The sequence below is a fragment of the Brassica napus genome, chromosome C3, assembly GCF_020379485.1.
Source record: "Brassica napus cultivar Da-Ae chromosome C3, Da-Ae, whole genome shotgun sequence".
NCBI lineage: Eukaryota > Viridiplantae > Streptophyta > Magnoliopsida > Brassicales > Brassicaceae > Brassica > Brassica napus.
In genome coordinates, this window is record NC_063446.1 from 54,616,844 (window position 1) to 54,642,347 (window position 25,504).

Here is a 25,504-nt window from a genome sequence, read left to right on the forward strand (position 1 = left end):
GATCTAGCAGAAGTAATACTCCTCCAGCCATATGACGGGGAGTATGAGCGAATCGGTTCCAGGGGTGAAGAATTCCTGTAATACCGTCCTTTGAAGACTCGAGCAAAGAGGGAATTTGGCTTCCTGATCAGCCGCCACAACTGTTTCCCAAGCATTGCCGTATTAAAATCAGTCAAATCCTTAAAACCCAACCCACCATTGTCTTTATGGGCACATACTTTATCCCATGATTTCCAATGCATACCTCTTGTGCTACCTCCTGGGCTCCACCAAAATTGGGCGACTGCACCTGTGAGCTTCTTCACTGTAGTTTTCGGCAACCGGTACACAGACATCACATGGTTTGGCAAAGCCGTAATCACTGATTTAATGATCACCTCTTTTCCACCCTTGGTAAAAAAATGAAAGGTCCATCCATTAACCCTACTATTCAGCCGTTCTTGTACAAAGCCAAACACTTGTACTTTAGAGCCACCTAGACTTTCCGGTAGTCCTAAATAAGATCTCATTCCACCTAAATTCTGGATTCCCAAAATATCCCTCAATTCTTGACGGCTAGCCTCTTCAATCTTATGTCCAAATTGAATGGAAGATTTCTGAAAATTAATTTGTTGCCCTGAGACAGTTTCGTATTCCTTTAGAATCCTGAGAATAGTCTGACACTCCTCCTTTTTTGCCTTGCAGAAAAACAAACTATCATCTGCAAATAACAAATGAGAGATTGCAGGGCAAGCTCTTGCCACTTTCATACCAGTTAAATGTTTCATCCGCTCTGCCTTTTTAATATTTGAAATTAATGCCTCCGTACACATAATAAATAAATAAGGGGATAAGGGATCCCCTTGCCGTAAACCTCGCTGGGGGGTTATAAGACCCCGAGGTTGCCCATTTATAAGAACCCTGTATTGGACTGAAGAAATACATTCGCGCATTAATTTGATCCAGTGAGAATCAAAACCCATTTTGTAAAGGAGAGCCTCAATGAAGTTCCACTCTATCCGATCATAAGCCTTGCTCATATCTGTTTTAATTGCCATAAAATTATTCTGACAAGACTTATTGGCTCTCAAACCATGAAACATTTCCTGTGCAATAAGAATATTATCCGAAATTAGCCTTCCTGCCACAAAAGCCGATTGTGTTTCCGAAATTAGCCTGGGAAGACAACTTTTCAATCTTTGACACAAAACTTTCGATATAATCTTGTAGCCAACATTACAAAGACTTATCGGCCTTAGTTCCGTCATCCTTGTCGGCCTCTCCACTTTTGGTATCATACAAATATTAGTTAAATTCATCCTTGGATCCAGATCGCCTGTAATCAAAAAATTATTCACCAGCTCCACCACATCTGTTTTAATAACATGCCAAGAATGTTGAAAAAAGAGAGCCGTCATCCCATCCGGCCCTGGCGCTTTTTCTGGATGCATCATAAATAGTGCTTGTCTGACTTCTTCCTCTGTTGCTAACCGTAGTAGCATTTGATTCATCTGTGGAGAAATTGTTGGTCCTATCTCTTCCAGAAAACTATCAAACTCAGTAGGATTAGAAGAATGAAACAAACCCTCAAAGTAATTTACCGCCACATTTTCAACACCATTCTCATCTGTAATCCATTTACCCGTATCATCATGAAGGCCGACTATTTTATTTCGAATGCGTCGTTGCTTTGTCAAAGCATGATAAAATTTTGTGTTAAGATCCCCGGATGAATGCCACATATTCCGACTCTTCTGATGCCAATACTCTTCCTCATCCTTATACGCCTCTTGTAATTTCCTGGAAATCTCAATAATCTCCTCTTGTGATCTGTTGTTATCTGTTTGTACCTCCTCCAGAGCTTGTTGAAGATTATGAATTTTTTCCTTTCCATATGGTTGATTTTCCTTCCGCCAAGATGATATCTCATGTCGGCAGTTACTAATTTTAGTAATAAAATCCTCTGATTGACCTGTTCTGGATTCTGTCCAGCCCGATACAATTGACTCCATTAGTCCCTCTTGGCCTAACCACCTTTTATCAAACCTAAATTGTCCCCTTCTTCTCTTTGATGATCTGTCTTCCAAAAAAGCAATCACAGGGCGATGATCCGATCCCACCATCCTCAAGTATTCTGTATAAGAAACTGGAAACAGTGTGTGCCATTCTTCATTAGCTAAGGCTCGATCCAATCTGCATCTGACCATCACCGTTCCTTTCCCTTTGCCTCTCCGGCCTTGCCATGACAATTTATTACCTCGAGCTGGGAATTCCAATAACCCACTATTTCGTATCATATTATTAAAAGGAATAAAAGATGTTGCACATCGTAAAGAACCCCCATCATTTTCATGATTCCCAGTAATCTCATTTAGATCTCCTATAATAAACCAAGGATCCGACCTGGATAACCCATACCGGGTTAATCGCTCCCAAACTTGTTCCCTTAGTTTCTGATCCGGTTCACCATATACAAATGTAAGGAAAACTTGTTTCCCTTTGACCACAGCCTCAACATCAATCATTCTATTACTTGAATATAAAATTTTAACTTGGAACTCATTGTTATAATAGAGAGCTAAACCACCACTTCTCCCAATTGGATCCACCGAAGCCAGATTGTCATAACCAAAGTGAAATTGAAATCCTTGTACTAAACCAAAATCCTGTTTCGTTTCTGATAAAAATAAAAAATCTGGTTTGTTTTTATGCCATATTTCCCGGAGATAACTCTTTGTCCAGTGACTTCCAAGACCTCTGCAATTCCAACTTAATATTTTCATATATAAAGAGACTGATTTTGCCCTTTCGAGCGAGAGGACTGGAGTTTAATGATACTCAACAGTCTTATAATACCAGGTACCTGGAAACCATAAATCCCGTACTCAAACCCATTAAGTGTATCACTAGACCCATCAGGATCATGATCACACCACCGAAACCCATCTTTCCAAATTGCCGATGACTCCTTGCCGTCATTCCATAAACCCATCAAAACAAGATACATATTATATATATTTAAACCATTACAGTTCTCTCTTAAAAATACCAATAGTTCATATAAATGTGCAAGATTTATCAATCGCTTAGCGAACCAGCTATTTTGATAAAACATACCATTAGACCCGTAAGACCATTTCAGTGCATTTAAACTAGCAACTAAGCCTACCATAAACATCCCATTAGTTAATTCAAATAAAACACAAAGGGTACACAATACTATATATAACCCTCTAACTTGACTTAAGGATGAACCCCATCTCCTCGATCTCAAACAAATTTGCACCATGATACCTAAAATCATAGTCGCCAATGATCCCAAAGCCTCCATAGTTCCGTACCAAACCAAGGCCAATACCATATATAAGAGACTCGTTATAAGCCGACTCCCACAACCATATCTCCAATCCAAAGAGTCCACACTCACACCACATAACATACGTAACAATACACATACGCATACAGCAAGAAAACACCACCACAAACTTAAAATTCCAATTTTATTCCATATCTTAATAAAAGCCACAATAATCATCACAATTTCCTCTTTCCCCACCGTCATTATCGAAACTAATATAAATAGGTCTTGATCCATAATCTTAAAACTTGAGGTTCGTTGACTTTGGGTTTGAAGGCCCCTTTCTTTCTAACGGTTTACCACCATCACCCTGACGAATTCCCACCTTAGCTACAGCACGTTTGCGTGGAGAGAGAAGCGAGCTTGCCATCCTCATCTTGTTGCTACCCGCTGTGCTGGGTTTGAGCAGCCTCCTGCGATTACTCTGTCTCGTCGCCATGTCATCTGCTACCGTTGCGTTGTTGCCATCACCACTCACCAGTTCCTCTTGCCCATCAACCTCAGCCAGTTGCTCAGCTTCCTCCTCCGAGAGAGTCTGAAACTCATCCTCTACCTCCACATCCTCACCATTCTCCAATATGGAAGCATGAATAGCCTCTATTTCCATATCAATGTCAGCTGCTATGTCCTCCTGTTGCCCCATCACTCCCTTGAGCTTGATTAAACCCATCTCCTTCTCAGTAGTGTCAATTATCGCCTCTGATCCTTCCGCCTGCGTCTTAGCTAGTTCAAGTTGAAACTCGTCAGTCGCTGCATCATCACCAGTACCCTTGATCTCCCCTTCTTCCCTAACTGCGGAAACTGGAGTCCTCTGACCATGAGAATCTCTTGGTTGATGCGAAGAAGGTCTAGCACGTATCTCTTAATCACCAACTCCCCCACGTGTGCCTCCACTTCTCCCCTCATCCCTCCGCGTGTTTCTGTATCGAGAGCTCTCACCATCTCCTCTATAACTTCCATAGTAGGTAGAAGGCTTCCTAGATCCCTTCTCAGCTACCTTGACCCACTTAGAGTCCACCACATCAACCGCCTTTCCCTTTCCTTTCCCATAGTTTTCCCGGTTGTCTCTTTCTTTGTTCTGTTGACCCGGTTGCCCGTTGATGACCACACCCTTATAACTACGAGCTCGATCCTCATGTTTCGTACCATCTGTCCACGCTCCATTGCCTTCTCTAAGCTCCCTTCTTCTCTCTGGGCTCGACTTTAAATTATTGTCGTCTAAAGGACATAGCTCCTCCTTGTGACAAAGACTAGCACATAGCTTGCAGTGCCCGAATAACTTTTCATAGCGCAGAAAGACTGCCGCTTCCTCATTATCATAGTACTCTCCTCCTTTGAAATCCACCATCGTCTCCAGACACAGCTCCTCTACTTGAACTCTGTTATACTTCACATCAACTGCAACTACTCTCAATCCCCGCAGATACCAAAACACCCAAACCTCGGTAAGGTAAAACAGCCCCATCTCCAGAAGGTATGAAGAGGAAAGAAAAGAATCACGATCTAAATTACAACCTGTAAAGATCCTGAGATCAATCTCTATTGCGTCCAGACTCCACCGCCCTTGGACCCAGCCCAATAATATTTTTCTATTTTCTCTCCTAAAAAAGAATATTCTTGATATTTTCTTTTCTAATTTCACAAATAATATTTTTTATTTGTGAAAGTTGAAAACCAGCCCAATTTATTTTAGTATTTTATAAAATTATGATATTATTTACACTAAATATTTCTTTACAAACTATTATGTAAATAAAAAAATATAATTATATTTATATATATAATATATTTCACCAAAAAAATATTTTAGGTTATAATTGTTTAAGCAAAAAGTTAAAGGATCATTTTGTAAAAACAAATTGAGGAGGTGACATGGTAAAAATATAGTTTCTCATTGGCCGATTATTTTCGCCTACGTGGACACTCTATCTGAGGCTTATATCCTCTTGTTTTAATTAAAATATGTAATATTTAAAAGTTATTACTTTAGAAAACTATCATTTAATATATAAATTTAATCAATTACGCAATAATTTACATAATTTAATTGGCTACACAATATCCAATAAGTATATAGTTACATTGAAATATAAAAACAATTTATATAGTGAAACAAAAAATATTTTTAAACCATTATATTATAAAGCAAAAGAAATATTCAAATTAATTATATTGAAACATTAGAATAGTAAGAATCAGAAAAGCTGAAATCTCAACGTCGATCGTTCACGTCGGTCATGCCTTAGACCATCTCCAATGTATTCCTCTCTTTTTTCTAAAATAGAAGAATTTCATAATAGAGATGGATTTGTCTCCGATGTATTTTGCTATTTTCTCACCTGAAAAAGAATATTCTTGATATATTCTTTTCTAAGTTTACAAATAATACTTTTATTTGTGAAAGTTGAAAACCAACCCAATTTATTTTAGTATTTTATAAAATTATGATATTATTTACACTAAATATTTCTTTAGAAACTATTATGTAAATAAAAAATATAATTATATTTATATAAATAATATATTTCACTAAAAAAATATTTTTGGTTATAATTGTTTAAGTAAAAAGTTAAAAGATCATTTTGTAAAAACAAATAGATGAGGTGACATGGCAAAAATATAGTTTCTCATTGGCCGATTATTTTCGCCTACGTGGACACTTTATCTAAGGCTTATATCCTCCTTTTATTACTTGTTTGATTTGTATATAATTTAGTGTATAGGTCCGGACCAAATTTTTACGGAACCGAGAAACCAAACAACAAGACCAAAATTGAAAAAATTATGTAAGTAATCAAACGGATCATATATTTTAGAAATAAAAAACTGGAATCAAAGCAAAAACCGAATGGTGGTGCAAAAGAAAGAAGCAAAAACCGAATGGGTATTAAGTTTTTAAAATACAAATTATATACCTACAAATATTAATTATATTTTAATTACTAAATAACCAAATATCCTAAAATATAATTTATAAATTGAACTACCCAAAAATGAATCACGAAAATATGTTTTTTTTTGTCATCATAAACAGACTCATACTGACTCTGTGAACCACACCGGGAGATTCTGATCCTTGTGAACGACGAAAGACGATTGTTTTCTGACACTGCGTGCTAGACTATCCGCCTTTGAATTTTGCGTCATTGGTACATAGATGATCTATGATCTAATAAAACTTTCTCTCAGGGTCTTGATATCTTCCAAATAATTTGCAAATGCTGGCCATTCTTCTGGTTCCGAAACCATCTTCACCAATTGAGAACAATCCGTTGCAAATGTAACATGAAATTGACGTAAATTTTTCATACATTCCATTGCCCATAATAGAGCTTCCATCTCCGCATGCAGAGGAGTTAGACAAGCCCGTACATTCTTCGCCCCCAACAAACCAGCAAAACCTTCTAAAGTACTAAGCCAACCTTGTCATGAGAAAACATCATTCTCCTTCCAAGAGCCATCTGTGAAGCACCATCTTCCTAGAATCAAAGGAAGGGTTGTAGGCTCGACCGGTAAGACTCTCCTGTTTTCCTTGGATACATGTGCCTTAGCCCAGAGTGTTGATTCTGTTTCTGCCAATTTGAGCGTATCTTGAGGATCCATATCCAAATTACTAAAAACTTTACTATTCCTTCCTTTCCAAATATACCATAGTATCCACGCGAATTGATCATCCTCCATCTACGGGATGACTCGCCAAAAGAGATGATCCACATTTGTGAAGAAGGAGCTTGTGGGGAAAATGGTTGGGTTTGAAGGTACCTTGAAAAGATCACATACCTGAATTGCTGGAGGACATTCAAAAAACACATGGTTGATCGATTCCTCTTCCGCTCCACATCGTGCACAACATATATCCTCTTGTATTCCTCGCGCTTTCAGATTCTTCTTTACTGCTATACACCCTGTCACTAATTGCCATAGAAAATGTTTCATCTTTGGGGGACACCGTATTTTCCAGCAGAACGCCTTCAATGCATCAACTGTAGGTCCAAACACTAAAGGTGGTCTTTCCCTATCTGGGTAGACCCGTTCTATCTGATATCCTGATTTAACCGTATACTTCCCATTATTTGTGAAATGCCAGTCATCCCTGTCTACCATCTGGGTTCTACTCAATGGTATGCTTTCTATGATTTCAAATCCTGAGGATCCATCAAAGTACGGAGTGCCTGGGAGTTCCAGGTTCGCGAAGTAGAATCAATAAAAGAATCCACTGCAAGGTCTGGGTATAAATTGTGTTGATTTTTATTTGCTGGTCTCGGGCGAGTGGTTGGGAGCCATGGGTCATTCCATACAGATATAGATGATCCTCATCCCACCCGCTTAATTAGTCATTTGCTAACCAGAGATCTAGCAGAAACAATACTCCGTCAGCCATATGACGGAGAATATGACCGAATCGGTTCCAGAGGTGAGGCATTCCTGTAATACCGAATCACGCAAATATGTTTTATTTTGAAAGATTTGAAATTATCCGAATTATCTGATATTTTTCTCGAACAACCTTAATTATCCGATATTTAAATTGAAAAACCTGAATTATCCAAAAAAAAATTCTTCTATAAATTTAAAATTACCCCAAAAACATAATCGAAAACCAAATTGGACCCTGCTTTTTGGATATTAGTCGGTTTCCAACTTTTTTCCCGAACCGTTCCAAAATGTGATATAACTAAACTGAAACATAACAAAATTTTGTAAATACCTGAACAATTTCAATATTTCTAAAACCAAAACACCAAAAATTGAAATGCCCGAACCAAAACCGAATGATGAGGACTAAAAGTGCATCTAAATTTAAATAGTGCGAATCAAAAATTCTACTTTTACAAATTATTTAACTCATTTTAGTAGGGTAACATATGTGATTTATATCTGGATTAAGATATAAGCAGTGTTCTTATATCCGATTTGGACCCGTGGTCGAACAGATAACTCAGTGACCGTATATAATTCAGTATTCATTTAATAAAAAATTCATTAATTAAAAGTACGATAAAACCTAAAACCCTGTCATTAACTTGTGAACCAACACTGATTGATCCTGTGAAAACCTAGAAAATATGATAATTAAAAAAAAAACCTTTTCATACATTTTTTAATAGTTCATAAAATTGAATAAACTATTTGATTTTTCTTATATGGTAAATGCATTGTATTTATGTTATGCATTTTAATTATAGATTTTGTAATGATTTTTTAAGGTTACATTTGTAAGTTTTGGAACAAAAGTTATTAGTAAATAGAATATAATTTAGTTCACTATAAATATTAAACATATTTCTACATAAATTAATAATTTGTTATATATATATATATATATATATATAATATTATGATTTTTTATTAATATTTTTATATATTTAAATACAAGTACAATTACAATTTTAAAGTTGATAATTTATTTTTATTCGAAAGCGTACAATGGGTTTAGGCCTATTAAAAATACTAGGTAAACACATTCGCTACGCTGCGGGAATTGTTTCCGTATTTTTTATTAAAATATTTTCAATTTGATAATTGTTATTTGTTTAAATATTAACATTTGAAGATTTATTATTTTGTACGTGTCCAAGATCCAATGAAAAAATATAAATAAAGCAAAAAATTCATAGCTATGTATCGTGTCTCTTTGAAAATCAACAACCTTTTTAAAAAATGACATGGATGTGGGTTTTAATCTTAAAGAGATCACTGAGATTAGAGCACTGATTGTCGAGTTGCTCTTCCTACAGACAGTCTTTTCCATCAAAGTTTTCCTTGCATCTTTGTTGTGGATTTTTTTAACAATTAGAAATTTCTATAACTAAAAGCTTATGATACACTTGAGTCACTTAGCTTTAGGTTCATACCTGAAAAAAAAAAATTATGAAGTAGGCTTCTTGGGTTTGTTAGGGTTTTTGTTCCTCTTATTCTTAGTCTCTTCTTCTTCTGCAAGAGACATAATTATGATCTTGTTATGTAATGCATTTTTGTGATCAGTTAAAAGGGGAAAGTGTGAGTCAATGAGTGACCTTGGTCAGAGCATCTGCATCAGTGAACTCCATGGGGAGTTCACACAGTTTTCGAAAAAAAAAATATTAAAATAAACAAAAGCAATGAACCTGTCTCTTGGGAGTTCACTGCACTGAACCCGGATCATCACTGTAGCGCGGGCCCCACGACACGTGGCGGTCCGCGATTGGTCCGATTAATAATTTTTTTTTAAAAAAAAACAAAAATCAAACAGAAAAAAATAATAATAAAAAAATACTTTGTGAACCCCTTTGATGGGGTTCACTAATGCTGATGGTCTGAGATTGTCTATTTCTCCTTCTTAAACAATTGGAGAGCTTATTGTTTATGGAGTTTCATGGCCCCTCTTCTTCTTCTTCTTTTTTTCTTGATTCATGGCCTCTTCATTCTTTTGTATTCTTCCATTGCTTCCATGTATGTCTTCTTGTTCTTCTTTGCCACCTATTAAAATACCCCAGTTCATTCACTCTTAAGTTCTTAAATAGCTGTCGATGCAAGCATATATACAATTAAAAAAATAAACCTCTTCATATGGTGATTTTTGTTCGTCTAACAACTTCTCTCAGTTATCCCGTCATCTTTGTGACCTATTAACCAATCTTATTTATGTTGAACATTTAAAAAAAAAAAGTGGATCTTGAGAGTGAATTAAAGTACTTAAATTTATTTAACATTCTTATTCTCTTCACGGAAAGAAGCTCTCCTCTCGTTAGCATAAACCAGGAAGCAAATATAGGATGCTTTGGCTTCAGAGGATCCTTATGCTTCCTGCAAACCAACAACAGCTCTAGTAACTTTAGCCATTAATAATCTCTTGATTTTGTCATCTGAAGGTAATCTGTAGTTATACTTGCTCTTCTTCTTATGTCTGATGTCTTGCATATTTTCATTGTTTTATCCATTCATCCATGAGCATTTTCATCATATAGATTAGGATTTAGCCATGTCTAGATTGCATTTTGCATTCATTGTCCTTATTAGGTGTTGGAGTGTGCCATGGAGTGATTTGAGATGTTTGGGAGCATTGTGATCCAAAAGGGGGTGAAAGATGAGCATGGATGGAGCCTTTAGAGAAATCTTCTGTTTCTAAGATTTTGTGGAGACACGGCAAGTTGAGTTAGCTTTCTAATGGAAGTGGTTTCAAGTCATTTGAAGATGTAATGAAGGAGTTACGACCAATTTACTAGAGGCATATCCACCATGTTCGAGCATCCTGGAGCGACCTCTCAGAGTGACCTACCAAGGTCGCTCCCAGCCAGAGCGACCAGCCCAGAGCGACTATCTCAAGTCGCTCCAGCAAGAGCGACCAGCCAGAGCGACCAGCTCAAGTCGCTCCAGCCAGAGCGACCAGCCAGAGCGACCAGCTCAAGTCGCTCGCGTTTTGACGGGGCGAGACACGAAGAAACGCGTCGGGAGCGACCTCCTGGAGCGGCTATGCTAGGTCGCTCCGCGTGTTTTGCTTGGACGATTTTTATGTTATTTCAGGGGCCTTTTGGTCATTTTTTTGTTGTTTTACATTGCCTAAACCTAAGTTAAGTAGTTTTGTAAGCGATGGGAGGCATGGGATCTCTTTTCTAGAGAGCACTAGTAAAACTTCTTTTGATTCAGATTTCATTGCTTTCATCCTGTGTTCTTGTTGATTTCTTATCTATTTCTCTACATGATTAATATGAAATCCAATATGGGTTTAAGAGGAATCATGGAGATTAGTGAGTAACCACCTTTTGAATTCATGGGTTACGGAGATTAAGGGTGATTAAGTTAGTTCTAGGATGTTTTAGTGTAGATCATTCTTGTTCCTTGCTAGTAGAGTATTCATAATGCATCTTCTGAGTTGGCCACTCAAAAGTTGATCGATAGGCATTTTCCACCCAAAAGGTGTTTGATGAAATGTTTGAGACAACTCTCCTAGGCTTTTAGTATACTTTGCCAAAGACATTTGTTGTTAAAGGTGCTAAAATAGCTAATAGACTTGTTAGTAATGATTGCTTTCATATTATTCAACTAAAAACATTTGATGTTTGAGATATGTTAGCAAATGAGCATTTATCTAGACATAGAGCTTGCTTAGAATTGTGTCTAGGTGCTTTGATATCCCTCAGAACTGGTTCGACAATCTTTTATAATACATCATTTGTCTTAGGAGCCTTGAAAACGCCTAACATCAAATTGGCGCCGTTGCCAAATTCTGAGTAGATTTGAACATTGAGATTTAGTCACTTACTTGAGACTAAGTCATTTTTATTTTCTTTTGTTACTGATTCTCTTTCTTCACCTCCCTTTCATCTACAGGTGTATGAACTTGCGGAGCAGGGGTCCATCAAACCTAGTTCCAAGAGCAGCAGACATCAGAGCTTTAGAGATAGGGTGTGCTAGAAAGAGAAGAGAAGAAGAGCAACAGGCTCACTTGCAGAGATTGGATACCGATATGGGAGACATACCTCAAAATGATGCGAACGCCAATAGAGCTAACAACGTTCCACCACAGCGAGCAGCTTGACCCATTGGCACTTATGACCGCCCCAAGATTCATGGTCATAGATTGGGAATCCGAGCACCCGCCGTGGCAGCCAACAACTTTGAGATCAAATCAGGACTCCTCAACGTGATCGAGAACAACAAGTATCATGGCTTGGCTCTAGAGGACCCATTTGATCACTTGGACAAGTTCGACAGCTACTGTAGGTTGTCAAAAACCAATGGTGTGTCCGAAGATGCCTTAAAGCTCAAGCTATTCCCTTTCTCTGGGGGATAAGGCACGTCAGTGGGAGAAATCTCTACCCAGCGACTCTATCACCACTTGGGATGACTGCAAGAAAGCATTCTTGGAGAAGTTCTTCTCTACTTCAAGAACTGCTAAGCTAAGAAATGAGATTTCCAGCTTTCAACAGAAGAACTTGGATGGCTTCAGTGAAGCCTGGGAGAGATTCAAGGGCTACCAAGCTCAATGCCCACACCATGGTTTCTCTAAGGAGAGCTTGCTGAGCACATTCTACCGTGGTTCTCTTCCTAAGTACAGGGCCAGACTGGATATAGCTAGCAATGGGTTCTTCTTGGAGAGAACTGAGGAAGGTGCAGAGGAGCTGGTTGACAACATGGTAAAGAGAGATGCAGTTTACAGTGGAGACCACGACAGAGGCAGTCGAACAGATGATAAGCAGACGAGGAAGGAGTTGAAAGCTCTACAGGATAAGATAGACATCCTCATTGCTGATAAGGCCACCCAAGAGCAGCTGCACTTTGTTGGTAACCCAAGCCAAGAGACACCACCTGTTGTCCAAGGGTCAGGAAGAGTTGTGTTTCATCAACAACAATGGTAGCTGGTACAAAAAAGAGCCCAACTTTCAGTACAACAACTACCAACAGAAATTCTATCCCAACAACCAACAGAGTGGTTATCCGCCTAGAAACAACCAGCAAGGCAGTTATCAGCCTCAGCAAAACCCCTCGTCTGGTTCCTCTGCTCCTCAAGAGAGCAGCACTGATACCTTACTGAAACAAATCTTGGAGTCTCAGACTAGAAGTGAGAAGCACGTTGGTTATGAGTTGAAGAACCTTCATTCCAAGATTGATGGGAGCTACAATGAGCTCAACAACAAATTCTCACATCTTGCTTCTACAGTCAAGAATTTAGAGAATCAGTTTGCTTCCATGAACACTCACCAGAATCACCAGCAAGGATCTCTACCTGGAAAATCTGACCAAAACCCCAAGGAGGCCAAAGATATCACCCTTAGGAGTGGTAAGCAGTTACCTCTTACAACCCTCACCAGGGATGCTGAAAAACTAGGTGAGAAGGTGGCCATCAACTTAGATGATGATGTGGTAATTGTTGATGAGAAAATCAATGATGAAATCTTGGAGAAGATTGTGGAAGCAAAAGGTAAAGGAAAGGTTGGGGAAGAGAAGAAAACAGTGAAAGATGGTGAAGTTGTTGCTCCAGCTGCTAGAGAAGTACAAAGCTCTGTTTGAGAAGCAAATGAGTGAAGCTCAGGTTGCAATGCCCATTATCGATGCTTTCATGTTGATTCCTCAATACAACAAGTTCCTGAAAGATGTTGTAGCTGCAAAGAAGAAGGAGATGGAAGGCATGATGATTCTTACCCATGAGTGCAGTGCCATCATCCAGAGGCTTGATGTTCCAGAGAAGTTAGAGGATCCAGGATGCTTCACACTACCTTGTGCTCTTGGACCTATGGTATTTGAGAAATGTCTCTGCGATTTGGGAGCTAGTGTCAGCTTGATGCCTTTGTCTGTTGCAAAGAAGCTTGGATTCACTCAGTACAAGAAGTGTAGACTCTCTCTGGCGTTAGCTGATCATTCAGTGAAGTACCCTGTGGGCATCTTAGAGGACCTCCGTGTGAAGATTGGAAGGTATGAGATACCTACAGATTTTGTGGTGCTTGAGATGGGTGAGGAGGCTCAAGACCCATTGATTCTAGGAAGGCCATTCTTAGCTACAGCAGGAGCTATTGTTAATGTTAAGGAAGGCACGATTGATATCCATTTGGGTAAAGAGAACATCCTCCACTTTGACATCAAGGGGAAAATGAGAAAACCAACTGTGTTCGGGCAAGCCTTCTACATTGAAGAGATGGGCACTCCTGCTGATGAGCACCTTGAAGAGTTACCACCTGAGGACGACGAGGAGGGAGCATCTCCCTCTACTCATTCCCCATAGAAGGTAACCCACCACACTCCCTTGTATATACCATTTCGTTTTTGCATATTAGTTTTCTCTTTTTGGGTATCTCTCTCTCCTTGACAACACAGAGACTGTGTCATCTAAGTTTGGGGGAGGTACCAAGTATTTGATCATGTTTGCTTTGATGTTGTTTCATTGAGTCATGCATTGCATACCTATTTGCAAAAAAAAGAAAAAAAAAATCATTTAGTTTGCATCATTTGCATTTCTAGGAGAGTCTAGAGCATATAGGTTGCATTTACCTGCATTGGGAGCAATGATTTAAAATGCCTTGTAAAGAACATTACTTTGCACCTGAGTAGCTTATGCACCTCTCAAAAAGACTTGTATGCTTCGAGCCTTGAAAACTCTTCCTGAAACTTGTTGATTGCTGAAACTCAACCTTTGAAGCCAACTACAACCTTGTTTGAACTGAACGAACTTAATGCTTCTTGCTTATGGTCCCTTGTGTACTGAGTCATGGATATACACACTTGAGTTGTCACATCCTTTATGCCAATCTTTTTGACAAACTCGAGTGGTACACCATTCCCAAAACCCTTCCCTCCTTTTGAGCTTTCATTATTTGATGAGTGAGGCCTTTTTCGGAAAGCCTTACATGTGCATAATGTTGAGAGTATTGGGAACGACAATGCTTGGTCTTCATTCTTGCTAGATTAGGCACTCTATTGTCTAGCTATAGGTGGGGGTGAGTGTTGTGACTATGGTTTGGAAGCATGAAAAGTTTGAAGAAAAAGAATAGACTCTTTGTGTTTAAATGGATAATCTTATTGGAATTAATAGATAAACGTCTAGCTCGAGTTTATGAAAAGTCTTGGCCCCCGAAAAAAAAAGAATATAAAAGAGAAAAAGAAAAAAAAAATATATAAAAAAAAAAAGAGAAAAAGAAAGAAAAGGGGGCTAGCAAAGTTGTTTAGAGCTAAGATTTGTTTAGAAGTTGAGAAAATCCTTTATAGATTTCAAAGAAAAAGAGTTTTATGTGCAAAGTATTCTTGGGATCTTTTGGTGAGAGATGGGAGTTGGGTTTGACATTGGAAAGTGATTGTGTAACTTGTATGTTTGGGAAAAGGGTAGAACAATGGAGATTGAGCATTGTATGCATAAGTTGGTCTCTTTCTTAGATATATTATGTGCAATGTCAAGGCTACTTGTTTTGAGAGTAAACCACTTTAAAAGATCATGGATTTTGAACCTCTTGACCCACTTGAATAAAAGTCTTTCCTTACTCAACCAAATGATTTGGACCAATTGACCATTTGCAAGAATTCACTTAATATTTTATGCTTAATGAATGTGAGAGTTGGTTGATTTGAATGTGTGGATGCTTGATGATGAGTATAAGGGCAAAAGGAGTTGAGATAGGCCTAGAGAAGCTAGAGTGTAATAAGAGAGTGTGCTCATGTTGGATTAGATGTTGAATTGAGTGCTAGTTGTATTTCTTTTGGCTATGAGCTCCCACCTTCAAACCTCTCTCCCTATGAGTTCTAGAAAGTTCACTTGTGGACAAGTAAAAGAACAAGTTTGGGGGAGTTGATGTCTTGCATATTTTCATTGTTTTATCCATTCATCCATTAGCATTTTCATCATATAGATTAGTATTTAGCCATGTCTAGGTTGCATTTTGCATTCATTGTCCTTATTAGGTGTTGGAGTGTGCCATGGAGTGATTTGAGATGTTTGGGAGCATTGTGATCCAAAATGGGGTGAAAGATGAGCATGTATGGAGCCTTTAGAGAAATCTTCTGTTGCTAATATTTTGTGCAGACACATAAAATTGAGTTAGCTTTCTAATGGAAGTGGTTTCAAGTCATTTGAAGATGTAATGAAGGAGTTACGACCAATTTACTAGAAGCATATCCACCATGTTCAAGCATCCTGGAGCGACCTCTCAGAGCGACCTACCAAGGTCGCTCCCAGCCAGAGCGACCAGCCCAGAGCGACTATCTCAAGTCACTCCATCCAGAGCGACCAGCTCAAGTCGCTCGCATTTTGACGGGGCAAGACACGAAGAAACGCGTCGGGAGCGACCTCCTGGAGCGGCTATGCTAGGTCGCTCCGCGTGTTTTGCTTGGACGATTTTTATGTTATTTCAGGGGCCTTTTGGTCATTTGCTTTGTTGTTTTACATTGCATAAACCTAAGTTAAGTACTTTTGTAAGCGATGGGAGGCAGGGGATCTCTTTTCTAGAGAACACTAGTAAAACTTCTTTTGATTCAGATTTCATTGCTTTCATCTAGTGTTCTTGTTGATTTCTTATCTATTTCTCTACATGATTAATCTGAAATCCAATATGGGTTTAATAGGAATCATGGAGATTAGTGAGTAATCACCTTTTGAATTCATGGGTTATGGAGATTAAGGGTGATTAGGTTAGTTCTAGGATGTTTTAGTGTAGATCATTCTTGTTCCTTGCTAGTAGAGTATTCATAATGCATCTTCTGAGTTGGTCACTCAAAAGTTGATCGATATGCATTTCCCACCCAAAAGGTGTTTGATGAAATGTCTGAGACAACTCTCCTAGGCTTTTAGTATACTTTGCCAAAGACATTTGTTGTTAAAGGTGCTAAAATAGCTAATAGACTTGTTAGTAATGATTGCTTTCATATTATTCAACTAAAAACATTTGATGTTTGAGATATGTTAGCAAATGAGCATTTATCTAGACATAGAGCTTGCTTAGAATTGTGTCTAGGCTTAAGGTCGATAGTTTGATTGATCATTTGCCATCCTTAGTTTGAAACTTGATCACCCAAGGTCTAATCCCTATGCCCATGAGTTCTCTTTTTCCTTAGTCAAGAAAGTATCATTCTGTAATTGCTTTCTAGTATTAGTAGTAGTTTAAAACTCATCTAAATCATTGGTTGCACTTAGATTAAGTGAGTACTTGCATTCTCGGTGCTTTGATATCCCTCAGAACTGGTTCGATAATATTTTATACTACATCATTTGTCTTAGGAGCTTTGAAAACTCCTAACATCAATGTCTTGTTTAGCTTCCTGCACAAGCTGGAGATACTAATCAAGTAAACCCATTGTAATTTTCAGCTTATGCTCATCGTCCAGAAGCTTCATGGCCTTTCTCTCTCTCTCTCTCATGTTTTTCCTTAGTAATGACCTGGAAGTAAGTTTCCTTCTCAAGATGTTACTTCTCCTCGTAAGGCTTCTTATCTTCTGCACTAAGACTTCATCTTATAATGTTCTTCAAAATAACAAATATATAAACAAATTTGGAGTATATAGATTTTTACATAATAGTGTATATTTATATATTAGATAAATAAGTTTCATTGTATTTAGCCAACATTCTATTTTATATTTATAATTGTTGTCAATAAAGAAAGATAAATTTATTAAGCATTTGAAATTCCTTTGCGATCATATTATATCTTTTATTTCCATTTGAAACCTTTATTTATGCGCTTAAAGCCTAAAAGAAAGGCATAGCACTATCAGATTGGCTGGAAACTCTTTTGGAATAAAATTTTCTTTCCATGATCTAGTTCGTTTAAGAAACCTCATATTTATCGATAAAATCATATTTAAGAGATCTCGACATTAATGTTGTTTTAAAAAATATCATATATAATCCTCAGATATGAGTTGGATATCACGTAACCGAAGAAAGTCATTGATGTGATCTTAAGAACCATCATAGTTCTTTAGAGATTTATTTGATTCTTGATATCCCATTACTTTTATGATATTTAGACTTCTAAAGCTTATTCAGATCATTTTAGGTTGTATTTAGGTGTTAATATTACATTTGCAAAAATCAAGGGCTAGATTGTATTTTTGGAAGTTTAAGGTTAATTCAAGAGGTCATTTCTGGTAATTCAAACATTTGTGTCCAATTAGAAAACAAAGAAAAGATGAGGGACCATCGTGCAATAAACATAAACAGATATTTGGAAGACTGAAAAATGCAAATATGAAGAAACCAGCCATTGTCGTTGATTGATTCTTCTCTGGAATCTGGGCTTGACGACGATGACGAACCTGTTCCGGTGTAATGAAGACCTCGGCTTGGAGCTGAGAACACGACCCAGAGATGGAGAATACGATGTTGACGAGCCGTGATGAAGAGCTTGGCTACGATGAAGTGGATTCACGGCGAGGATGAGAAGAAGACAAAGGCGGATCAAACCTTGTGCTTCTGGTCGGAGAAGAACATTCGCAAGATAACGTGGCGGCTAGGAGCCACTGCCATGACTGCAGATCTCAAAGAAGCACAAACAGATCAAAGAGAAGTCGGAACGAAGAAATTAGGTCACTGTTAGCTGTAACGGTTGAACCATGGATAATAGAATTAAGAGATGTGTCTGAGAAGAAGATGACGCTTTGGCGTCTGTGATTGTCAAACAGATTTATGTATGACAAAAGAAAGAAACATGTGGATTATAATTTCATGACGTGTATGAATAAATTAAACGGAAGGAAAGACCTTTGGCGGATGATGCTTTGATTTCTTAACTTATAGATATCTTACTTAAAAAATTATGTGTAACATAGCTATGAATTTTCCCAATAATAAAATTCAAAATAAAACACTATTTAACTAATTATGCCATTTATAAATGCAATATATAACCAAAATAATTATGATATAAAATACTCCCTTCGTTTCAATATAAATGATGTTTTAGAAGGTTTGTTTTGTTTCAATTTACATGAAGTTTTGAGATTTTAAGAAAGTTTTGAGATTTTAAGGTTAACTTTAATTTTATTGGAAACTGTTCAACCAATTAGATTTTACAGTCTTTTTTATAATTGATTAACTGATTTTAAAATTATATTTTTGAAATATTTTTATAGGAAAATGTAATTTTTTTAATCTTTGTGTACTATTACAAAACATCAAGAGTATTATGAAAGGAATGAATGGAGTAATAAATATCTGAATATATTTTGACAAAGATAATTTATTTATGTTTCCATCTTTAGTTACACTAGTATTAAGATGTTATAAAAGTTTTGTTTTGGTTTTCCTAAATGGTTGACAAAGTAGAAAGTTTATAAAAAGGTAACGTGGAAACTCCCTTCCCCTCCCTCTCATCCCCTAGTCTCCACGCGAACCACCGTGATGGGTGTGGATTACTACAATATACTGAAAGTGAATCACAGCGCGAGGGATGATGATCTGAAGAAAGCTTACAAGCGTCTGGCCATGATCTGGCATCCCGATAAGAACCCTTCCGCGCGGAGGGACGAAGCCGAGGCCAAATTCAAACGGATCTCTGAGGCCTACGACGTTCTCTCCGACCCTCAGAAGCGCCAGATCTACGATCTCTACGGCGAGGAAGGCCTCAAATCTGGGAAAATCCCCAATTCTTCGTACGAGGCTTCTTCCTCTTCGTCGAGACCGCCGCACTTTTACCACCAGCATCCGCCTAACGCGGCGTCGTTCCGTTTCAACCCTAGAGACGCGGAGGATATCTACGCCGAGATCTTTGGATCTGAAGCTGGAGGAGCAAGTGCTGGACATAGGACGTTTAGGGATGCGAGTTTCAGGAACGCTGGTGGTGCGAATGGTGAGCTTAGGAAGGCTCCAGCCGTTGAGAATCCATTGCCTTGTAGTTTGGAGGATCTTTGCAAAGGTGTCAAGAAGAAGATGAGGTTATCTAGAAATGTTTTCGATGCTTCTGGGTATGTGTCCTTCTTCTTGGACTAGTTGGGTAGTAAATGATTCTTCTTCTTGGTCCAAACTTGAACTTGTTGGAATCAAGCGGTCAATTTCATGACAATGTGTAGCTTTCTAACACTGCTAAAACTGAACTCTTTTGATGTTACAAGGCAATGATTTGTGTGGATGTTTAGGCAAAGGTTAACGTGTCCTCTTAATACATTTTACCTATCAAGTGCTTTTTAGTTTCTTTCCACAGATCCGGTTTTTGCAGTTTACAGCTGCACGAACTTGATTTTATGTATAATGATAATAGATGATAGCTTGCACGTATCTGTATGTATTTTTTGGGCTCATCTTGCTTCATATGATTGTTGGGGTTTTCCTATAATAGCTCAAGAATGTAGCGAAAGTTGTCGTATTACCTCCTTGTGTCTCTGCATACACAGAGATGAATTTTTATCTTGTTTTATCTCAGTACTGTTATGATTCGTGTTGTTTGGTTGTTGCAGTAAAATGAGGGTCGTTGAGGAGATATTGCCCATAGAAATAAAACCCGGGTGGAAGAAAGGCACAAAGCTCACTTTCCCTAAGAAAGGCAATGAAGAGCCTGGAATCATACCAGCAGACATCATCTTCGTGGTTGAAGAGAAGCCACATCCTCTTTACAAGAGAGACGGAAACGACCTTTTGGTCAACCAGGAGATCACTCTGCTTGAAGCACTAACCGGTAAGACCCTCGACCTGACCACGCTTGATGGTAGGAGTCTCATGATCCCACTAACGGATATCATCAACCCCGAGCACGAGATTGTTGTTCCAAACGAAGGAATGCCCATCTCTAAAGAGCCTGGTAAAAAAGGTAACCTGAGGTTGAAGCTTAACGTGAGTTATCCGTCTAAGCTGACAGCGGAACAGAAGTCCGAGCTGAAGAGAGTTCTTGATGGGGTTTCATGAACAAGTCAGATGATGATGAATGTAGATAGCAAAAGTAGAGGAGATGATGTAGATTGTGAATGGTAGGAAGGAGCTTGGATTTGAAAGCCGAAGAACAAACAAACACACGCTTTGCTTCTGTCTTTTCTGTTTCTCTTGTCTGAAATTAGACTCTTCTGGTTTCCTTTTTTGTTAATTTTATTTATTTGATTTGGTTTTGAGGGCCTTTATCATATGTGATTTATGTGACTCCAAACATTGAGGTATGCTTTGTTACCTATTTATCTTATTAATAAGAATCATTTGTGCCTCCACTATCATTTGTATCTTCATAACTAGGTCAGGTAAGCATGGATTAGAGAGATCTAAGTTCGAGTCTGAAGCCAAAATCAACAAGAACCAACCTAAAACCGAAAGTCAAGGACTCATTCAAACAGTAGGAAGTGATGTGAGTTAAGTCACTTGGTCAACAGTACAGACTAGGCCCTAACAAAAGAACCATACACTTTTCTAGCTTACTAAGACCATACTTACATGCACAAGCCAAGATGGCCACAAACCCCTCATTCGAACCAACTTGGGCAACTGAAATTCAGGAAATGGAATAGAACAACAAGTATATTTATTCAGGGGAACTGCGAAAAAAAAAATAGTAGTAAAACTCAATGTAAACTTTTTTTGTGACCAATATATCGGCTTCACTCTTCTTACAAACACTTGTAGATGCAACGTTATAGGATTCCAAAAGTGGTACTTCAAGGAGCAAAAAAACTATTGATGAAAATGTTTTTAAGCAGTCTTGGAGACAGGGAAGAGCTTTTCCACCATGTTGTTTGAGAGAATTCTGTTTGGGTCCAGCTCCCTTCGTGCTTTGTTGTATGCATCCACCGGGAATCGTTTTCTGAGTCTTTCTTGTAGGGCTTCAAGTTCCTCTTTATCCTTTGGTATCTGCTTACATAAAACATTTTAAACACTCAAAATTAGAACAATTGCACTACACATTTCATTTGCTTACTTTTCACGACAACAATTGCATTACAAGCAGAAAAGGTAGTAGGATACAGAGAGTTTCTGTCTAAGTCTAACTAAACTATGAAATTCTATAAAGGTGAGTGAATCAGAAGGATCATCTACAATTACCTCAATTTTAGCCCAATGTTCATACGCAGAATACTGGTCCCACAATTTTGCCTGTGTCAAATGTCTATAGTGGAAAAATTCATCCGTGATGTCCTTTCTCTGGCGAGGGTCTGCTGTCGGGAGATACATGATTATACCAACCTGACACAAAAATGTAATGTAGCATATTATAAATGTATATAGCTAGCAATGGAAAGAGAGAGAACGAAAACAGCAAAAAAAGTCAATGCTGGAACAAGATTGGTCAATAGCAAGAATCTACCAAGTTAAACAAAATCTATCTCTCTATGTAGCATCAATATTCCAAAAATTCTCATTTATACTTGTTTTCACGAAAGTTAAAAGAGGGAAAACAGGAATTACCCATGAGAAAATGTCCTCCTCTGCAGTGCTGAATGCAGGACTCATAGGGCTCTTACTTCGGCCTGTCCAACGCTGCTCTATGGGAGAAGGTGCTGGTATTGCTTCTTTTTGTATCAACTCTTTCAGCTGTTCTATGTACTCAAGGTCTTTCATGCTAGGTTTAGCGAGAGTTCCAGCAGGAAAACAAGTTTCTGATACCCACTGTTGACCACCACAGTCAAAGCCCAGGATTTCATCACTCCACCCTACTCTGTATCCTTCTGATTTTTTCCAAAACTCAGCCTCAGCTTGATTCACTTTTCCAACGTGAACGTCATTGAGAGGATCTAGGGCAATCAGCTTATCTCTCAACTCTGTAAATGAAAGCTCGTTAATGTCTGGCTCCCTACTGTCAGGAGTCTTCTTACTAGAGTCCTGGACCCTAATACATCATGGTGGAAAAAATAATGATCATTTAATCCTCCACACTAGAGAAAGCAATTTAAGACATAATAACAACTAAAGCATAACGATACCTATACTTAACAATGCTCTCTCTATACAGGTCACGGACATGCTTTAAAGCCTCCTCTGTAGTGTACTTTGGTTTGTCCTTAGGTGCCCCACTCCATTTTGATACAGGGTTGCATGTAACAACCACGACCGTGTCAGTATATGGAATATACAGGTACTTGACATGCTTATTTGTAGAGAGCAACTTTCTAAACAGCCAGAAACAGAAACAAAAACAAAAGTCAGGAAAACTTCCACTCTTATGAGATCAATGAGGTTCATATTAGAGGTCGTTCTTTGCCAAATGATAGAAATGCACTATGCTGGGGGGGGGGGGGCAGTAAGTCAGTAACTAGAACATGAACAAAAACTTAAAGAACTTGCATCAACCATTATTCAAGGGTAGAGAGATATACTATTAAGACTAGGATAAGGAAAGTCAGCAACACTTAACTTGTGATTTTTCTTGATCTCTTCCAAGGTGGAGACGTAAGTGTGCTCCAAAAGCTCCTGTCTTTCAACGCACTGGAGGGTGACCTCAGCAACAACTCCAAGTCCACCAAGGCCACATCGAGCAAGATGAAAGAGCTCCGGATCATTATCCTTAGAAAGCTCAATAGTTCCCTTAGCAGGAGTGACAAGCTTCATGCCAATCACTTGCTCATCGATAGGAGGCAATCTAGCACCTGTCCCATGTGCCCCAACCTGAACAAAAAACCATAAAAGCCTAAACCTTAAAGAAAACAAGGAAGTTGCAGAAGAACCTGAATGATGCCACCAATCTGCTGCTCTCTAATGGAAGCAAAGTTCTGGAGAGTGAGACCATACTCTTGAATGGCGTCAACAAGCTGCTGAACCCTAATCCCAGCCTGCACACGGACTCTCTTCTTCTCTTTATCCACCTCGAGGACCTTGTCCATGAGCGCCAAATTCACCATCCCCGAGCGAGACAAACCGATCCCATTGGGGGAAAGACCGGATCCAACGGGTCGGATCCTGTTCTTCTTCTCATGAGCTTCCTTGACGAGAGCTTCGAGATCGGCGAGAGTCTCCGGCTGGTTAAAGTTCCTGGTCTGGACCTCGTGAGTACCACTCCAGTTAGAGACGGTGTGGAGATCTTCGGGGAGAGGAGCGTATCGGAAGATCTGAGCCTTCTTGTGTTTGGCGTTCTCGGGGAAGGGGAAGGAGAAGTAAGTTGCGGCGCCGGAGAAGAGAGCGAGTGCTGCGTATCCGGCGTATTTACGGAACTCCTTTTCTGAGGCGGAGGATGAAATCGGCGGTGGAGGAGGAGGCGGCGGTGGAGGGGCTGGAGTCAAGGTCTGACCGGAAGTGCATAGAGTGCGGAGAGGGGGAAATGGGGGTCGAAGCGAACGGGCGTTGGAGCGGCGGAGGAGAAGTGATCGGAGCATTTTGTTTTAGTTCAGGCGATCTGAAACCTGAGCCAGCGAAAGGTTTCTTTCTGTACAAAGGATCGGGTTTAGGAGATTTACGAATATTTCTAAAATGTCCACAGGTTTTAACTATTTTCTTAATTTAAGCCGTTGTAATATCTTTATAAAAAATTACCCCCACAGGTAGGCCTGGGAATTTAAATCAAAGCCCGCGGGGCCCGCCCCATTTGACCCGCCGCTGGGAGGGTGCGGGTCGAGCGTTTTGAAAAAATCAAGTCGCGGGTGCGGGTGCGGGTTAAGACTATTTTTTGCGGAGCGGGTGCGGGTTGGTGGATTTTGATTTGCGGATATCCGCCAACCCGCAAAATAAAATAAAAAATAAAAAAATCTTTTTTTTTTGAAAAATTCGGTTTTTTTTAGAAAAATAATTAATTTAAAAAAAAATAATTAAATTTTTAAAAAATAATATAAAAAATTACTTATAAATATATTATTTTATAGAAAAACTAATTAAATAATTATTTTTTTAATTAAAAATATAACCCGCGGATCCCACGGGTTACCCGCAAAATAAAGCGGGGCGGGTGCGGGTATTAGTTTATTTCTTTGTGGGTTGAGCGGGTCAAAATTTTAACTAAAAAAAAAAGAAACGATCCGTGGGTTGGCGGGTCGGGTTGACCCGCGAACCCATGCCTACCCACGGGTTATGATTTGCAATCAAATGGTCCCAACTACAAAACCAACCATAACCACATATTCTGTATTTTTCTTTTGTCCCACGTGGGAATTGAGACGCACCCTTATGCTAGAGTGACTGGACAAAGTCGCAAAGTCACGTCAGTATCGAGTCATCGAAAATATAGTTTTCGTTTAAAAAGTAACTTTTTTATAAACTCTATATAGAAGACTATGGGAGGATTGGTGATTTTGTATTGTTCCTTTTTTTTTTTTCTCAACTTCAATTTTCAATTAACCAAATATGAAATACAAGATTACAACCTTGACGAGATTTTAACCCCACGTACAATGTCGAGATCAAGTATCACCCATGAACACTTAGAAAGATCCTACCCTAGCGAATCTTAGACGACATTGTATTTTCCTCCACAATGAGAGCGAGTTCATCCCACGACCCGGAATAAACCACCTCTTACACCCCTAAATTCGACCTCGAAATACAGAGACAATAATTAAACAGACGGGACAATAAGACTCAATTGATTCCAAACTAAGTCCAAACTAATGGTCGCCTTATGTTACGAGTTGAGTCCGTGGACCACAATATCACCACCAGAGGTGCATTCCAATCTGAGTCTCACATCCTCCGCCAATCACTATCCTGGTTCTCAGCCTAAAACCGGACACCAAGACCGGATTGAAATTGCGGACCTTGATAACAGCAAACGAGGCAGAGTACTAAACGCGACTTCAAGAGGTGCGGAGTTCATACCACCGGAAAACGACCACAAGACCATCGCCGGTGCTGGGAAGTAGAAGCTCTGC

At 38.7% G+C, this 25,504-nt stretch overlaps 2 protein-coding genes and 1 non-coding gene across 3 annotated transcripts; 1 reads left to right on the plus strand and 2 right to left on the minus strand.

Moving 5' to 3' along the window:
- Positions 1-12,213: 12,213 nt before the first annotated feature.
- Positions 12,214-12,320, minus strand: LOC125584640. Its single transcript, XR_007321551.1, has one exon. It is a non-coding gene; the product is annotated as a small nucleolar RNA R71 (small nucleolar RNA).
- A 6,723-nt stretch (positions 12,321-19,043) lies between these two features.
- LOC106389552 (dnaJ homolog subfamily B member 1) lies at positions 19,044-20,929 on the plus strand. Its single transcript, XM_013829836.3, has 2 exons — positions 19,044-19,702; positions 20,192-20,929. The coding sequence occupies exons 1-2, from the start codon at positions 19,140-19,142 to the stop codon at positions 20,634-20,636; spliced, it is 1,008 nt and encodes a 335-aa protein (XP_013685290.1). The 5' UTR covers positions 19,044-19,139; the 3' UTR covers positions 20,637-20,929.
- A 291-nt stretch (positions 20,930-21,220) lies between these two features.
- On the minus strand, positions 21,221-24,119 carry LOC106389550 (L-galactono-1,4-lactone dehydrogenase, mitochondrial). Its single transcript, XM_013829835.3, has 6 exons — positions 23,375-24,119; positions 23,065-23,315; positions 22,634-22,819; positions 22,119-22,539; positions 21,756-21,896; positions 21,221-21,563 (listed from the first exon to the last, which is right to left on the minus strand). The coding sequence occupies exons 1-6, from the start codon at positions 24,017-24,019 to the stop codon at positions 21,405-21,407; spliced, it is 1,803 nt and encodes a 600-aa protein (XP_013685289.2). The 5' UTR covers positions 24,020-24,119; the 3' UTR covers positions 21,221-21,404.
- Between the last annotated feature and the right edge of the window lie 1,385 nt (positions 24,120-25,504).

Bases quoted from the DNA above. Each gene is read 5' to 3' on its own strand.
- LOC106389552 (XM_013829836.3), top strand. From the start codon at position 19,140: ATGGGTGTGGATTACTACAATATACTGAAAGTGAATCACAGCGCGAGG. The intron at 19,703-20,191 runs GTATGTGTCCTT...TGGTTGTTGCAG, and splicing joins AATGTTTTCGATGCTTCTGG to TAAAATGAGGGTCGTTGAGG.
- LOC106389550 (XM_013829835.3), bottom strand. From the start codon at position 24,019: ATGCTCCGATCACTTCTCCTCCGCCGCTCCAACGCCCGTTCGCTTCGA. The intron at 23,316-23,374 runs GTTCTTCTGCAA...TTTTTTGTTCAG, and splicing joins AGATTGGTGGCATCATTCAG to GTTGGGGCACATGGGACAGG. The intron at 21,564-21,755 runs GTAATTGTAGAT...TTATGTAAGCAG, and splicing joins AACATTGGGCTAAAATTGAG to ATACCAAAGGATAAAGAGGA.